General features: G+C 35.8%; 2 protein-coding genes across 8 annotated transcripts; one reads left to right on the top strand and one right to left on the bottom strand.

Moving 5' to 3' along the window:
- The first annotated feature begins 499 nt into the window (after window positions 1–499).
- LOC18590831 (uncharacterized) lies at window positions 500–7,497 on the top strand. 5 transcript variants are annotated; one of them, XM_018127772.2, is made up of 14 exons: window positions 500–658; window positions 1,291–1,389; window positions 1,567–1,694; window positions 1,798–1,951; window positions 2,061–2,170; window positions 2,401–2,484; window positions 2,568–2,616; window positions 2,751–2,842; window positions 3,712–3,844; window positions 4,103–4,185; window positions 4,265–5,796; window positions 6,165–6,275; window positions 6,367–7,129; window positions 7,222–7,497. In XM_018127772.2, the coding sequence occupies exons 2-13, from the start codon at window positions 1,297–1,299 to the stop codon at window positions 6,933–6,935; spliced, it is 3,138 nt and encodes a 1,045-aa protein (XP_017983261.2). In that variant the 5' UTR covers window positions 500–658; window positions 1,291–1,296; the 3' UTR covers window positions 6,936–7,129; window positions 7,222–7,497. The 5 variants fall into 5 exon arrangements, with proteins under 5 accessions (XP_017983261.2, XP_017983259.2, XP_017983258.2 ...); XM_018127770.2 differs by having other exon boundaries at window positions 6,162–6,275; XM_018127769.2 differs by having other exon boundaries at window positions 3,706–3,844.
- Window positions 7,498–11,484: 3,987 nt separating this feature from the next.
- LOC18590830 (ethylene-responsive transcription factor RAP2-7) lies at window positions 11,485–15,714 on the bottom strand. Of its 3 annotated transcripts, XM_088809884.1 has the most exons (11): window positions 15,409–15,714; window positions 14,687–15,243; window positions 14,473–14,498; window positions 14,335–14,365; window positions 14,154–14,241; window positions 13,894–14,039; window positions 13,605–13,649; window positions 13,386–13,489; window positions 13,126–13,268; window positions 12,755–12,868; window positions 11,485–12,165 (listed from the first exon to the last, which is right to left on the bottom strand). In XM_088809884.1, exons 2-11 carry the CDS (start codon window positions 15,199–15,201, stop codon window positions 11,890–11,892), a joined length of 1,488 nt encoding a protein of 495 aa, XP_088666010.1. In that variant the 5' UTR covers window positions 15,202–15,243; window positions 15,409–15,714; the 3' UTR covers window positions 11,485–11,889. The 3 variants fall into 3 exon arrangements, with proteins under 3 accessions (XP_088666010.1, XP_017983593.2, XP_007016647.3); XM_018128104.2 differs by having other exon boundaries at window positions 14,687–15,714; XM_007016585.3 differs by lacking the exon at window positions 13,605–13,649 and having other exon boundaries at window positions 14,687–15,713.
- Window positions 15,715–17,397: the final 1,683 nt, after the last annotated feature.

The following is a 17,397-nucleotide window of genomic DNA, read 5'->3' as shown; positions in this document are numbered from 1 at the left end:
TTACCTCTTCTTTGTATTTCCAACTTTAAAATGCTGACCTAAATTTAATACCTTATAAATAAACTCATAAATTGACAACAGCACATACCAAAGTAAACCATAAAAAAAAATTTTCCTTCACCAAGTGGGCCCACTAGGGCAATAAACAAATGGCAAGTGGGACCGCGGATTCTGATCCAACGGTTGAAAGGGTGGCCCACGGATTAATCGAAACCATCGATTGGAAATATGTAAACGTGGCGCGCATCGGGAACATCACAACCAAACCCAAAGAGAGGGACCCCTTGCGAAACAGAACCCGAGTTGAATTAAAAAAAAAACACACGACACAACCGGAACGGCAAGGGCAAAAATCCCGTAATAATGAAGAAATCCAAGGGCAAGATTAGGAAGTTCACAATATTTAGATGACAGCGACGCAGAGGAGAAAGAAAGGAAAGAGTAAAAAAAAAAGGAAGCTCGAGCAGCAGCCCAAAAAGCCAACCAAAAAACCAAAAGAACCCTCTCCTCTCTCTCTTTAAAGGCTCTCATTTTCTCTCTATTTCCTTGTGGTTTTCTCTTGCTCTTGTTGTTGTTGTTGTTCTTCTTCTTCTCCTTTTATCGCACAATCTCATCTTCACAGATTCTTCCTCCTCTCGATCCCCCATCCCCCTTTACTGTAAGTCGTTTCTCTCTCTTCAGCTAATCTTTCAATATCTGAAACCCTAAATTTCCAATTCTGCCCTTCGATCTCTTCATTTTTTTGGTATCTTTTAAGATTCTTGATTTCTTTTCTTCTTTCCAGTCTGAATTATACGAAGTATTGAATCATCGCGAGTCTATCTTTCTTGTTTGTTTGGTTGCTATGTTGATTTATTGTATTGCATGTAGGTAATTATTCGATAAGATACTGGATTCGGAATTCGATTGTTAATTTTTTTTGGAGATTTGATTTGGTGGTTTTCGTATGTTGATCTGATAAGCGGTCAAGGTTTATTTTGGTGATTGCTATATATTTTTTCTGGAAATTTGGGGGTTTAGATTATCAAAGTAGTTATATATTGGAGTGAATAGGGATTTTTAGGGTTTGATTTGCGATTTATCGGAAATGAAGTATGAGATTTTGATTGTGGTATTCTTTTTGTAATTAGATTGGGATATTTTGAGGGTTTTGATCATTGCAATGTAATGAGAAAATGAAATTTTGAAGAATTTGTTGATTAATTGTTTTGATAATTCAATTGAGGTTCAGTGATGCAACTTGTAGATATTAGTACTATTTTTGTTTATTTATTTGTCTCGGGGGTTCAGGCAATCATGAGTGACGAGGGAGAAAAGACTTGCCCCCTATGCGAGGAGGACATGGATTTGACTGATCAGCAACTCAAGCCTTGCAAATGTGGTTATGAGGTTTGAAGCAAAATACTCTTTTATTTTCTCTCTTACATTTGTTAGGCAATTCAAATCAGAACAAAAAGTAAAAAGAAATGGTAAGTGAGAGAGGGAAAAAGGAGGAGAATTAATATGTGCATAGGCCGGCCTTATCTCTATTGATCTTATTTTGTTTCAAACGCTACTTCGTGGCAGATATGTGTTTGGTGTTGGCATCACATAATGGATATGGCTGAGAAGGATGAGACAGAGGGACGGTGCCCAGCATGTCGTAGTGCTTATGATAAAGAAAGGATTGTAGGGATGGCTGCGAATTGTGAGAGGTAGTCAAGCTACCACACAGCTTATTCTTATTAAGGATATTTCAATATTTACCTACCCTTGTTTCTTGTTTGTGTGTATATATATATATATTCTTCTAAGCAGGTTGGTTGCTGAAATTAATATGGAGAGAAAGATGAAGTCACAAAAGGCAAAGACTAAATCTTCTGAAGGAAGGAAGCAACTGAGCAGTGTGCGGGTGATTCAAAGGAATCTTGTTTACATAGTTGGGTTGCCACTTAATCTGGCAGATGAAGATGTATTCTCTTTCTCTCTCTCTCTCTCTCTCTCTCTCTCCTTAACGCGTGCATTGGCAAGCTAACTCTTATACTTGTATCATTACCTAATCATGTATCTCTTTTGTGCAGCTTCTCCAGCAGCGAGAATATTTTGGTCAGTATGGGAAAGTTCTTAAAGTATCTATGTCTCGGACTGCAGCTGGTGTCATTCAGCAATTTCCAAACAATACATGTAGTGTGTAAGTGCAGAAATCTCATGTATTTGGTTTTAAATCTTCCAAATATTAAGATGTACCTGGTTTGCATATTGGATCTTTGATAGAAGACATTATATCATGTAGTTGGGTTTTTTGAAAACTGAAAGTAAATTTATCTTATTATTTTGAAGATTTTAGTATTCCTGCCTCTTTTTTAGTACTCTGTTATTAGTATGCTCTATTCAACTTACATTTGTTGACCCTATATACAGATATATTACTTATTCAAAAGAAGAGGAAGCAATTCGTTGTATCCAGTCTGTACATGGGTTTGTCTTGGATGGTAGACCATTAAAGTATGAGCATGTATATATGGAGTTTGTCATTTTGTTAGTTTGATCCTTGTTGTTATCTGTAATAGTTGGAATATTCATTTCAGGGCGTGCTTTGGTACAACAAAGTATTGTCATGCATGGCTGAGAAATGTGGTATGTGTGAAAGTGATTTTTGGTTCATTTGTTTTATAAGTTGAAGAAAATATTATTTATTTGTTGCTGCTACGTTTCAAAACTACTATATCAAATGTAATTCTAATTGAGATTTTTTTTTTGGGGGGGTTCAGCCTTGCAGCAATCCTGATTGTCTATATTTGCACGAGATTGGTTCTCAAGAGGATAGTTTCACAAAAGATGAGATTATATCAGCATACACAAGGTATATTCATTTTGAGTTTGCTACTCTGTTATAGCTGTAATCTCTATTTCTTGAATTTTATTTTATTTTATTTTTATTGAGTTTGCATGTAACTTTCTTTCTGTGATGAAGAAAACCAACTAGTTGACACTTTCAGAATCGAATTTTTGCATGTATGCTTCTATAATAACTTCATCTTGTATTAGTAAAAGCCATTTAGAGCTGTCATATACATTTGCTTCATCTTGTATTAGTAAAAGCCATTTAGAGCTGTCATATACAGTTGCTTCATCTTGTATTAGTAAAAGCCATTTAGAGCTGTCATAGACATTTGTTACTGCTATATTAGCCCATGCCAAATGGTGCTATAATATACATGCAGAAAGCTTTTTGGCTGATTGTATACCCAAGTAGAAAGGAAGGATGATAGAGTCACATTAATTATTGGGAAGCTAACTCCTGCAAAGGACTTTTTGTCAGCTTTTATTTCTATTCAACTCAATTTTTTTCTTGGTATATGGATTACTCTATCTTTTGACCTTATGATAACATGTCAAAAGGATTATGTCTTCCCGTTGCTGCTTCCTGGATCCTAACCTTTTGCAAGCGCTTAGTGTCAAAAGGTTTTATCTTTCTGTTTGTCCCATGAAGCTCAAATTTTTGCTATAGGAAAAATTTGAAAATGGTTTCTTACTGGCTTTGTAAAATAGGTTTAGTATTTTTGTCCTTGCTAGCCAAATAGGAATTTCAAATCAATATTTGGAGTTGTTGGTTCTGCTTTATTGCCACATTTCAGTTCTAAGCAAGTATTCCAGGTTCCACATGAATTTTGCGTAATTTCACATTACTTCTCTTGAATGATTAATGAACTTAATTGTTTAAAGGAGTAGGGTTCAGCAAATAACCGGTGCAACAAACAATATGCAACGGCGTGCTGGAAATATGTTACCTCCACCACTGGATGATTATTGCCCCAACAGTTCTGCATCTGCAGCAAAACCTATTGCTAAAAATGCTCCAAATGTAAGTCCATGTTTTTTAAATCCCAAACAAAATAGCAAGTCAAATTATTACTCAAAGAATTTAGGAAAACAATGAAGTGCTCTACCAACCAGACCTTCTCCTAACTTTTTACTTTATATATATATTTGTTTTTATCTTGGGGCATTGCAAGGAGAATTTCTCAAAGAATGGGGTGGGGTGGGTTAAAGCACCATGTATGCTTGGCTCCTGCACGAGTGCCTGCACCTGATTTTGGTTGTGATTTTATATATGCTGCAGAATACAACAGTGAGCATTCCTAAAGGTTCTCCTCCAAATGGAAGCTCTGTTAGATCTATTGCTCTTCCTGCTGGAGCATCATGGTATGTCATTTATTTATTTTCTCTTTTACACTTTGTTATGTTAATTTCTGGGGCTAAAAGTTCTGAATCCTTCTGCCAGGGGAATGCGTGCCTTAAACCATCCACAAACAGCTGGTTTAGCATGTTCAAATGGACCTTCTAAGCAGAAATCTGATATGGTTAGCAGCACATTGCCATTTTCATCTGCTGTGGCAAACACAAATCAGGTTTCTACATTACATGGTGATGTTATAAAGAAGCCATCTGAGGAAATTCATGCTATGCATATGATGGGTAAACCTGATTTGTTAAAACCTTTAAAAGAAAATGCCAGTTTAGATTGTCGAACTACTCCACTAGAGAAACCTCCTTCACCTGATGTAGTTTCTGCTTCTAAATCATTGAGCAGCCAGTTATCTTGTCCACCACCATCCAATTATAATGACCAGTGCACTAATATACCATCAAATGTTACAAGCTCCACCTTTGACCATGCTGAGCAGTCTTTTATTTCCCCCAGTGAAAAAGAGGGGAATATTTCCTCTACTGATGGAAAGATACAGAGCTTGTGCTCGGATATGTCAGCGCTGACCTTAGATAGGAATGTCTTGAATGGACTTTCCAGTTTAGTTAGACCAAGCAGTTCAGCTTCCGATCATGGATCAAGCAGCTCACCTGGTAGTCAGGGGTTACAACAACGTTATATTGATCACTATCGAGAACCTTTAAGTTCACCAGCTGCTGGGAGAGCTGTGACATCTCCCAATGGGGTGTGTATTTCAAAAGAGCAGTCTGATTGGAGAACTGATATGCAAACTCAAGCAGTGGCAAATACAAGTTCTGAAGTAGAGGAAGACATATTGTCTTTTGATAATCAAAGACTCAAGGATCCTGAAGTCATTAGCCGTTCAAGTTATGTGCCAAATTCACCAAGTTCGCTCCATTTATCAAATCATTCTGGGTCCCATTCTTTGCATCGTAATGAAGGTTTAGGTGCCATTAATTTGAATGCTGATACTCTCTTTGTAGATAATAAACTTAGTGAGAGTCTACGTTTTCATGGATCTAGTGTTTCTTCTTTATCAAATGGATACCCTGAGAAGTACATAAGCAGTAGTAGTATTGGTTCTGATATTATCACAGAAGGCTCCCTTCTGCTTCCAAATGAAGGGAAAGGGAAGAAGATGGGAAGATTCCTTGGTAATGCTGGGAGCGATGCTGCTAAAGATACAGGAGAGAGCAGCATAATCTCAAACATATTGTCGCTAGATTTGGATACATGGGATGAGTCCCTAGCCTCACCTCAGAACTTGGCTAAGTTGTTTGGTGACACTGACAAGCAGCCCAGTTCTCTCAAATTATCTAGTTCCTGGAAAGGACAGAATAACAATCAGTCCAGATTCTCCTTTGCGAGACAGGAGGATTCTAAATATCATCCATTTGATGTTGAGTCCTCATTTAGTGTCTTTGGGCAAATGCCAAGGAACCGCTCTTCCAGCCAAGATTTTGCAGAAAGCAGGGATCTCTATCTAAATAAGTTTGGAATTTCTAATGGTTTTTCTTCCGGTAACTTTGAGGAATCTGACAATTTTACCAGCAGTCCTTCAGTTTTCTCTTCTAATAAGCTTTCTGGTGAGTTTCTGCCAACCTACTATTGGACTTAGTGAACCTTACTCTTGCTGTCCAAATGTTGAGTTGAGTGGTATCTGTTGTTTATGAATTATAATTATGAAACAAGCATGCTCATTATGTGATCTTAATGTTATTATCGATAAATTAGTTTGGCATAAATAGAATTTTAATTTTATATGCACTGTTCCATGTTCTTCGCTTGTAATTTGTTTTTCTGACTTCTGAGTGCACCAAGTGACTTTTTGTGGTTGACTTTTTTTTTGGCTAAATTGAGCATTGTTTCTACATGTCATTTTTTTCTTTTTGGATTTTCTGGAATTATGTTTTGATTTAGTTCGTACTAATCCCTATTCAATGTTTCTTAGCAGTGTCAAGAGCTCAAATTTCAGCCCCACCTGGATTCTCTGTTCCTAGCAGGGCACCACCTCCAGGCTTTTCTTCTCATGAGAGAGTAGACCATGGTTTTGACACAACATCTGGTAAGCTCTTTGTTTTTTTTTTTTTATTTTGGCTCTCTATATTTGAGAGTTCGTAGCCTGCAAATTAATGTTGACTGCTTTTTCTTTTTAGGAATTCATTTGATGGACAATTCCTCCCTGTTAAGAAATTCTTATCAGGCTCCGGCAAGTGGTGGTATTGGTGGCTCTGGGGATATAGAATTTGTGGATCCAGCAATTTTGGCAGTTGGTAAGGGTAGTCTTCAGGGAGGGCTTAACAATTCAGGCTTAGACATGAGATCAAATTTTCCACCACAGTTAGGTCCCTATGAAAACGAGGCCAGATTTCAACTATTGATGCAGAGATCTCTTTCTCCTCATCAGAACCTAAGATATGATGTCGGGGATAGCTTTTCTTCTCTTAGTGACTCTTATGGAATTTCTTCCAGGCTAATCGATCAATCCCAGGTGAACAATATGTCCCCATTTGCACAGTTGTCTCTTCAACAGTCAAGGAATGCACACATGTCAAATGGTCATTGGGATGGATGGAATGAGGTTCAGGGTGGAAACAGTCTCGGTGTGGCAGAGCTCCTCAGAAATGATAGATTGGGATATAACAAGTTTTATTCCAGTTATGAAGGTTCAAAGTACAGGATGCCCACTTCGGGGGATCTGTATAACAGAACATTCGGGATGTGATTTTGTTTGTGGGAATCGAGCTGTTGCTTAATTGGCAAATTCCATGCTAAGGAAGTAGAATGACTGTACTGTGTGCAATTTTGATTGCATTTTGAGGATGGAATGTGACTTGTAACTGGTCTCCATGGGCAGCCTCATGAAGGATCAAACTCCCGATAATTTGGGCCGAAAAGGTGCTGTCCGCAAAAGAGCAGGTAACGAGGAAATATTTCAAGTTCCATTTGTTTTTCACCTGCATCTTCCCATTGGTTATATCTGGGGTTAATTGATTGGGGTTTCCTCGCAGGTGAAGTGAGCTTTGTGCTATTCCTGATGTAATCTCTGTGGAGTGGTGTAGATGGTCTCTAACTAACTGCCAGGTTGATCCCCCTGAAGCTGAATGTTTTGCTAGTCATTACCCTTGAAAAGTAAAAATTGGTGGTTGCTCTTTGCTCTTAACAACTACATAGAAGAATCTAAATTGGAACCCAATTTAACCTTTTATGTTTTTTGTCCTATACTCCTACAGCTCACGGACATCCTCAGATATTTAATGAATTTTTAATTAATAGAGTTACATTAATTAATTTGAGTTAAAAAAAGGCCAGGAGATGGGATTTACATTGATACATCTCCAAGCTTTTTGGTAATGTTATTATTGAGTACAGCAAGCAAGTTGAAGAAAGGCACTTTAATATGTTTGGGTGTCAAGCCATTTTGTTTCAAAATAAAAATGGGTTATAACATATATGGTAGTAGTATCTATAATATTATTATAATACAACAAAATATGAACTTTATGTCAAAATAAAATCGACAAATACGTAGAATAGTATTAAGGTTAATTCTTTCATAAGAACTTGTCCAAGGGTAATATTTCTTAAATTATTTTAATACCGATATAGGTACAAGTCCTGGTGGGCCGATGTAGCCCATTGATAAGTAGGGCGTGCTAGGAGTTAACGGTGCTCGAGTCCAGTTATATTTGTGCCTTAATCGGCCGTTTTAGCCCAGTAATGGGCTGCTCAAGGCCATGCATAATGGGTCCCTGAGAAACGATGTGGTCTAACCACATCATATTTAATTTCAATTTGTTTTCTTTATTTGATGATAATTATATTTGAATAATGCACAGAATGCTTGTAGCAAGTAGGGTTTGCAGATAAGGCTGGTGAGGATGCAGAGATGAGAAGCAGGAAGGAATTTGATGAGGCAAATTTGGTCCATCCTAATGTTTAACCCAAATGACACATGGCAAAACAGTGTTGTCTATTATTGATGAGAAGAAAAGCAACATAAAGATTACAGGTGGGTGGGTTGGGTTCACTATTCATTAACAGTACTTTGAACAACTTTTTGGTCTCCTTAAAAGAGATCATTGCCACCATCCTTCCAATTATTATTTATCAAAAAAAAGAAAGAACAAAGACAAAAAGCTAGCAGAAACGTGTGGCAGCCTAAACCCACATAACATAATCAAAAGTTACAAATGATGAGAAACTTCATCCCCACCAATTTTGGGTGTCTCATTTCATACCACACATTCTTTGCTTTGTTTTGTTTGGATTATGCATTTTAAACAATAAAAAATGCAAAATAAAAAAAAACCCAAACTTCAAAATCTAATATATATATATATATATGCAACCCCACTTCTTCCTCTACCCTTCATCCCATTCTCACATTCAATCATGGCAAGAACATAAATGTAGAATTGATTTTTTTTTCTTTTCATTAGCGTGTTGTCAGAAAGAATATAGGACAAGTTACCCTTTCAAATCAAAACCCTGGTATGCATTATTGCATATAGAATAAACCAAAAAAAGAAAGTGACATCCTTTTTGAATTCCAATGCCAATCAATAACTTATTGACTGATATATATATTTTAAATAGTTGAGAGACTTTGTTCTATAATTTTCTAGTATTATTTATTGAAGGGCAAAAAAACATGTGGGCTATTAATGGGATTTTTTTCTTTTGGTTTTTTAGACTAATAGACTTGGAAGCTAAACTCCAAAACCTAGAAGAAGAAAAGAAGCTGACAAGTTTGGATTCTTGGTAGAGAAGAAGTATTCACTTGAGCCATGCAAATTGCAAACAAAGGTGTTGAAAGAGTCTGATCTATCACACATCATCACCTTCCAATCTGGACATTACAAAGGACAAACAACCAACTTTAGATATTAGACCCTGAATTTCATGGTTTTTACATGTACAACAAGATTTTAGGAAATTTTCAATCTTGGATTTATTTGAGTAGACCACCCCCCCCCCCCCCCCCCCTTCCCTTTTTCTTCTTTGATTTTTGTGGTTGGACTTGATTGAACCAAGAGGATAGTATTTCCTTATACTTTTTGTTCAAAAAAATACGAGTTTTATAAAGATCTATATTCGTAATTCGTATAAAAATTCTTTTAATCGAATTAATTGAATTTTTTTACTAATTTGATTTTAACCAAATTATGTTTACTTTTACAGATTTCAATAACAAGTATAAAAATAAGGCTTTAATTAAATTTAATCGGTAGAAGAAGGTTTCCAATATTCTTAAGCTATTTAAATGACATTGGCTTAGGCTAAAGCCTACCCAAGATGAATTTTAACCTAAAAACAATCAAGAAAAACTCTGAAAACCAAATTTCATTTTCTGATCAAATGTTGCACCCAAGTGCCCTTTTACTTTCATAGATTTCCAATCCTTCAAGGGTTGGGCAAAATTTGGGTTCCTTATATCCTTCCCTAAAAGGCTATTTCCACTAACATCCTTGGATTTTTGCCTACTTTTGGTCACATGGGGTGCAAAGAAACTAAGTTGAGAGTTAAATTTCCATTCTCTACATTTAGAAAAGAGGGGAAAAAAAAGTAAAAATGGGTAATTAAGAGGAGGCAAAAGAAGCACATGTTGGTTATGAGCAAAAATAAAATGAAGATGTTTGTATGAAAAATGAAGGCATGGACAACATAATAATGTGCAAACATGGTATTGACATGACACTAACAAGATATATTGACATTTTAATATATCATAATTAATGATAACATTATATATTAATATGATATAATGATGTAATCATATCATATTATTTACCTTACACATCAATGTCATGTTAACGTAATATGAATATAAAATAATAATAAATATTTTGATTAATTATAAAAACTTTTTTGATAAAAATAAAAATATAAAAATTTAATTAAACGTAATAAAAAATAATTTTTTTTAAATAATTACGAGAGATTTTTTTAATATTTTATCTTTATATAATATTTATATATATTTTCTCAATAAATATGATAAAATGAGACACGTGTCGAGATCGTGACAAATAAATATCGAGTCAAGTTATAAAGATGTATGAGCAAATATCGAGATCGTGATTGTTGAAAAAGTAATTATCGAAAAAATAATATTACCTAATTTAATATACATATATATATATATATATATGTATGTATATATGAGTAATGGAAACCGGCAAGTGGCAGTTGCAAATGGGACAGATAAGAGAGAGATGGTGTTTGTGATTGATTTGACAAAACAAAGAAAGGAAGATTTGGATTAGCCTATGAACAGTAACATCAGATTTCTAACCTTTTTTTTTTTTTTCCTTAAAAAAATGGAAAAAACAGTAACATCAGATTCATGTGCTTATACAGTTGGCTGCAAATGTTTTGGCAAAAAAGTTTTAAAATGTATACGTGGCTCTTGTATCACCAATCAACTTGGTGGCCCAACAATGATGGAAATTCTCCTTGCCCATCCAATCATGTTCCAAGGTGACAGTGCTAGCTCACCCACCGGTTATCTTCACATGAATAAGCATGCCAATTTGCCATATGACCTAATACCTTTGCCAAATATCTTTCCTGGCGGGTGTCCTCTCTTTTTCCCAATTTCCTGTCCAACTGAAATCTTTTGTTTTCTTTCTTTTTGGGGTTTTAGATATTAATGATAAGAGTTTGAGTTGTTGAATAATAAATAAGTTGGAGAATTAAAAAAATGAAAACCCGTCTATTAAATTAATCGAATTAACGGTTTATATATTTTTAAACCTTTATTTTATTATGTCAATCATCTCGTCCTACTTTTTCTTTCAAAATTGAATATTAAAATAAATAACGAAAAAACCTAAACCCGACCCGAGACAAGGGAGTGAATGTTCAAAGAATATATACTCATATTGTATCATTGCTCTCATGAAAAACGTTGAATTGGGTTTTATCACGTCCATAAAAACAACTGAAAAAAAAAAACAGGAAAAACAAAATCCTTGGAGTTTTGAAGAGGCAACTATAATTTAAATGTTTATCCCAAGCCCGAGATTTTTGTTGGCATTGAAAAGCAATTGGGGGCAAAGGGAAGCAAATCAACAAAGCTTTGCAGCCATTGGTGTGTTCCTTCCCTCACTTGCAAAGTATAATGTTAATGTGCTGTTTGCCGGTGGCTGTCCCCCCCCTACAAAGATTTGTACAATCTCACACTTTTTTGGCGCACTGGTGAAGTACAAGTTCCAGCATAAACTTGCTTGTTTTACGAGGTATAGTACAATATAATATGGGGACACAGAGAGAGAAAACAAATTTTATAACCTGGAAGAAGAGACTTTCCTATTTAAGCTTTGTACCAAAAGAATCACATTTCAGCATGGAATACTTTCCACATATGAAAGTTTCAATGCACTTGTGGGGGAAGGCCTGGCTGATGATTTTGCACCACTAACAAGAATCACTAAACAAAAATGTTAAAAGGTCCTACTGGCCTTTGTGCTAGACAAACAGGAATCCAATTATAGCATTTTCGCGAAACCAATATAAATCTGACAGAGTAGTATTCTTAGTTTTATCAAAAAAGTCAGAAATTATGTCTTAAAGGGTATATCAATCAAATATTTTGAAGCATTGATCATACAACTAAAACTTAATACCGTTGCTGTTGTCATTGAGTTTCCAATGAAGAAGGATGAGAAGCGGGGCTAAGGTGGTGCCTGTGGTGGCTTGATATGAAAATAGGTCTGAGGGGTGTTGGTGGCAGCTGGTGAGGCAAAACATAGACTGTGGGTTGTTGGGTCGAGAGGTTTCGACGGGAGAATGGCAGCAGAGCGAGGGGTAGCCGAGAACGAGAATCCTGATGATGCTGCAGTAGAGAACAGTGGCATTGGTGTAACACTGACCTGACCATGCGTTTGCCATGCCCAATCGGGGAGACCTTGCGGAGGACCTAATTCAACTCGATTCACCATTGCTCTTTCCTGCCAAACAAACCCAAAAACTTAGGCTTTTGATACCTGGACCATCATAGGACTTGAGGAGGCAGTTTTTTGAGGACGGTATTCCATATCATACATAAATAAGATGCATGATATCTAGTTTCTAAAAAGATGGAAGGAAACATAAATTTTCCATCAAGATGCCATTTTAAATGAGATGTGTCCATAAAATACAGATCACAGCAGGCAGCCATTATTTGGTTTCTTTTTAGTTATGACATGTTAAGACCTTGCTTATCAAAAGAATAGGATAATATTGAGATTATACTTTAACCATTAACATCTTACTACCATGCTACCCATCATTAACATTCCAATCTATAAATTAAACCCTTCAAACTTTCACATGTCCTTATCATACATATTGAACATCATTGTTTGTACATGAAAATAAGTTCACTTCACCCACAAAATTTAGGCAGAACCTATCAAATTGAACTGCCAATATGCGGTTGGTTTAGCAAGTCATAGGAATTGACTGGATGTGGAAGTTGAATGTTTGGTGCAAAGTCCAAATGATGAAAGTATTGAACAAGGTTTAAAGATTCAGAAGCAAAGCAAAGGGGTTTACCTCGCTAGGAAAGAATCTAGGATATCCACTATTCCAAAAAATAGGCTGATCTGACGGCCCTACTGGTCCTTTGAAAGGTGGACCACCCACTGTTGCAGCAGCAGGGTTCTCTGCCTGCAAACGTAAATCATCGAGAACGTGAACAATCGACTCTATCAAGCTAAAATAGGGTCAAGATGCTTGATTTCATCCAAACATGCCACACATATTTCTTAAAGCTAAAAGATAAGTGCTGTTAACATCATCTCATCCTAAAGCTCATTAAGGACATCAAGATTTACTATTGTCTAGAAAGAGATGGCTAGGTTGATGAACCCTCTCAATGTGACGAAACGTACAACAAGATACAAATAAATCAATTCAAATTTTACCCTCAAACTCTTTGCACCATGCACGTCATAAGGACCAGTATGGAAATGGAGATGCCCCTCATTTTCCTTGGGACCATTGCCAACAGGTGGAGATATCCCCAGGTTCAGATCCAGGTTGTGATCATTGCCTGGATAAAGAGCATCTGAACACAAGTTAACAAGAATCAGTTTCACGAACGTTCTTCATGAAGCAACTACCTTGGTTAGAAGATTTTATTTACAACACTGTAGTATAAGAAGAAACCAGTAGCAATTAATACCTTCATTACTGGTATCAAAGGTCATCTCCCCTTCATATGACCTCGGCTCAAAGTTGGTGACCGCCTCCCTCCCATTACATTTGATAGCTGCCTTGTCATAAGCCCTGATTTCCAGAAAAATCAAAAGGTAGACATGTGTTGGATGGAACCCTATTGAGGTTGAGAATTCAGGGTAATAAATTCAGTATCAGGTAGAGTGTAATTCATGATCATTAGGACCTTGCAGCTTCTACTTCATTGTCGAATAGCCCAAGATAAATATACCTGCACGCAAGCATCGTAATCCCCACGATGAAACACCATCCCCAATTATTTTTCCTCTTTGATATAGGCATCTTAGAATTGTTTTTCCATTCAAGGAGAAAAACAAAAAACAATCCCACTGAGAATTAATTCAAAAAAATCAATTCTCAGTTCGACACCAAGAGGCACTGAAACGTTTCACATCTGTACTCCTAAATGATATGTTTGATCCAAAATTTAAATTTCCATGAAAAAGTTTCCTCACTTTTTGCCTAGGAATTGCCCCATCCGTGCTTCCCATCGGCCACATTTGTGCAGCGTCACCCCTCGATATTTTGAGCTTCCCCTGGAAAAACCAGTACTCTGGCGACGAAGAATGTGCACGAATTCTTCCTTGGTGAGATTCTTCATCTGCCCATCAACAAAAAAACAGGATAAAGCCCCAACTTAACCATCACCTCAAACAGTTTTAACTTCTATACAAGTTTTATCAATTAACATCAGTTACAGTATCCATATTCCAACCTGTTTCATATCCTCCTCATAATCACTGAGAGTGAAATTGATATCAGCTTCAACACCTCGAAATTTGATAGCCGCTCGATCATAAGCTCTGTTTTAAACATACCCTGATTTTAGATTACCCTAAGTTCAAAACAACTTCATAAGTAAACTAATTTAACATAATTTTTTCCCCGTAAGTTACCTAGCTGCAGCATGAGCAGTGTCAAATCCTCCTAAAAAAGAAAATTCAAACAATTAAAAAATATTCCAAAAATAGAAATAACAAAAAAATTTCCTTACAAGTAAAATTGTCAACAAAATTAACCAATCCAATCCATACCCAAATATACTTGTTTCCCGCAATCCCTGCAATAATAACAATAACATAAATAAGAAAATAAACCCAAGAAAAAATTTAAAAGAAAACTCAGTTAAAAACCCAACAAAAGGAATTTCAACGACTTTAACAGACCAAGTCAAAATTCAGTTACACCCCAAAAAGAAAAAAAAATAACCAATCAGAAAATTCCCTTAATCAACAGAAGCAAAATTACCAAATATGGGATTCCCATCGTCCAGTCCTTCTATAGAAAGTAACTCCACGATACTGTGAGCTTCTAGAGCGAGGTCCTCGACGGCTTTTCTTCACCGTCTGTGAAGCTTGTTGTTGCATCACCCGCGGTTCACCAGCTTCTTTCCTCTCGAACGAAAGATCGATCCATTTGTTGTTGTCACCATTTCCAGAGCTTTGCCCTTCACAACTTCCAAAATCCCCTCCAACTCCCTTCACCGGAAACAGCTCCTTAGTAACCACCTTGGCTGCGTCGTCGTTTTGGTACTCGCTTCCTCTACTTCCGACTTTGAGTATGTCGAAACTTAGAGTGAACGCGTCTCCGTTGGCGCGTGTGGAGCACGATTCGTCGTCGTCGTTGACGACAGAGGAATTCGAGGTTCCGGATTCATCCATTTGGTTCCCAGAACCTTCATTGAGATTATCGGAGAAAGGAGCAGCCGAGTCGCAGTCCTGAGTCGACTCAGTCGACGCGGCATTGAGGTTAAGATCTAGCATTTCGTCTTAATTTCTTGTCGAATTCAGCTTTGACTCAGAAACCTTTTTAAATATAAAACAAAAAATAAATAAACAATCAACTTCTCAGCTTCGAAACCAAAATCATCGGTCAGCGTTTCTTATCCCCACCCCCAAAGTAATCAAACCCAACGATGGAGATCGATCCAATCAAAACACTGAACCGAAGCTAAGAATTACGACCTTTACCGCAAACAAAAGGAGCTTCGAATATTTAAAGACAAATGAAAATATCAAACAAACGTCGGTAATCTCTCTTCCCGGAGGAGGACGAGGAGGAGGAAAGGCAAGAATTGAAAAAAAAACGGCGTCGTTGGAAAGCAGAAGCGAGTTAAAATGCGGTTGGCATTATTGAATTACTCGGCGATTAGTTCATAAACAGAAACAGATGATCGCCGACTAACTGATTCCATAACAAAGAAGAGAGAAGAGAGAGATAGAGAGAAGGGGATGGGACGTGTGAGAGAACATTACAGAATGCAGACCCCATTTTTAAGAAGGGGGCAGTGGAATATATAAACATTTTCTCTCTCTTTCCTTCACCGGTTTGGCCGGTTACCCGTTCTTTGATATTGCCAAGAAGCCTATGTAGAAGATTTTTTTTCCTTTTCCCTCCTTTCGGCTGCTGCTTCTTCCTCGTCTTCTCTTGCTTTCATGGTACGTCTTCTTCCTGTGGTCTCGCGGATGGGAACAGCCGTCTACAACAATTGACCGTATACATACACCAAAACAAAATTACTTTTTATGTTTTTTCTTATAGCATAGCCACCGTAACAAGTTACTGTAACACGATGGTATATTTCTTATAAAAGTTTGGTTTTAACTTTACCATGTTATCAAAAAAAATTCAAAAATCTATAATCGATTAGAATATCTTAATTTATATTTATTATTATGTATTATTTGTTTATGGTGTTCATTGGTGCAGGTATCGGTTATTAGAAGGTTAACGAGGACATCATTCAAATCTTGCCTCATTTTGGTCATCTTTATTTGATTTTGATTAAAAAAAATATGAATTATTGAATTATGTATTAAAATTTTTAAAATTTTTGTTATTGACGGTTGATGGGTAATAATATTTATTATCGAACTTTTTAAAAGTTGACATAAAATATGGAAAGAAGTGAGACATCCAAAAAAAATTAGACATTTAATGTGAGGAATTTCTAATTGAAAATTATAGAATGCATTGAAATTATGGGTTATGATAAAAAGGTGAGATAGAGAGGCAGCTGCTGAAGATTTTGAGGGATCCAAACTTTAATAATTGAATGTTAGACTAAGCTCTATGTCCAATAATAGTACATGTAAGAGATTAACTGTTGAATAATTGATGTGATTAAAGATTGTGGAATCAGACTTTTGTATTATGAGATGATTTTTGTTATCTTTTGACAAAATGGGTCATTCAACTGATGTTGAATCAATTAGGGTTTTGAAAGGATTCTTTGGTACCACTTGGTGTGGGTGTTAATTTAGTCAAATACCTTTGATGACTTACAATGAGAAATGAGATAACATCATTATCATTGTTATTATTATTATTATTGTATGCATTGAAACAAACAAAAAAAATGAAAAGTTCAATTGATAATCGTGGTTTAAAATTAAGGAAGACTCGATTTTTTCTTAATTTCTTTCGGATAAATTTAAATAGAAAGTACATTGAAACTTATGAATAGTAAGTATAATTAGATGTAAATCAACATTAGTATTAATTAAGGGTATTGATAATTAATGATTAATTGTAATTGTTATTGGGTGAAAGCTCAAACTTGCATGTTCTTGACATGGATAGTCTTACATTTGATTTTCAAATGATAATTGTAATTATTATTAAATTTTTAATATATATTTAATTTAATTTATACAAATTTTTTCATCATTGAGTTAGTGTTTTTTTTCACATGTAAGGATAATAGATTCATCACGTGATATGAATTACGTAATAACTAATGAATGAGGTAAACATATGTTTTAATACTAGATTGAATTCTTAAGATGGGTATTTAATTTAAAATTAATTAATAATAGATGAATAGAGATTTATTGTATTTAAAATTTTAAAATACATAACGGTAAATAGAGTCATTGTGATGGTAACAATATATCTCCGATTTCGGCTGGTGTCCTACGTGTAAATGTAATTTATGTGAGTGCATTCAAGTGGTCCAA

The sequence above is a fragment of the Theobroma cacao genome, chromosome 9 (genome assembly GCF_053813885.1).
Source record: "Theobroma cacao isolate CCN51 chromosome 9, ASM5381388v1, whole genome shotgun sequence".
In the NCBI taxonomy this organism is placed as follows: Eukaryota; Viridiplantae; Streptophyta; class Magnoliopsida; order Malvales; family Malvaceae; genus Theobroma; species Theobroma cacao.
Note: the sequence above shows the minus strand (reverse complement) of the source record. Positions and strands in the feature narration are given on the sequence as shown.

Coding starts and splice junctions, on each gene's coding strand:
- LOC18590831 (XM_018127768.2), top strand. CDS start 1,297: ATGAGTGACGAGGGAGAAAAGACTTGCCCCCTATGCGAGGAGGACATG. Junction 1,695..1,797: donor ATGGCTGCGAATTGTGAGAG/GTAGTCAAGCTA, acceptor TCTTCTAAGCAG/GTTGGTTGCTGAAATTAATA. Junction 2,617..2,750: donor ATGCATGGCTGAGAAATGTG/GTATGTGTGAAA, acceptor GGGGGGGTTCAG/CCTTGCAGCAATCCTGATTG.
- LOC18590830 (XM_018128104.2), bottom strand. CDS start 15,201: ATGCTAGATCTTAACCTCAATGCCGCGTCGACTGAGTCGACTCAGGAC. Junction 14,499..14,686: donor CGATGGGAATCCCATATTTG/GTAATTTTGCTT, acceptor TTATTATTGCAG/GGATTGCGGGAAACAAGTAT. Junction 13,269..13,385: donor CTTTGATACCAGTAATGAAG/GTATTAATTGCT, acceptor ACTTGTGTTCAG/ATGCTCTTTATCCAGGCAAT.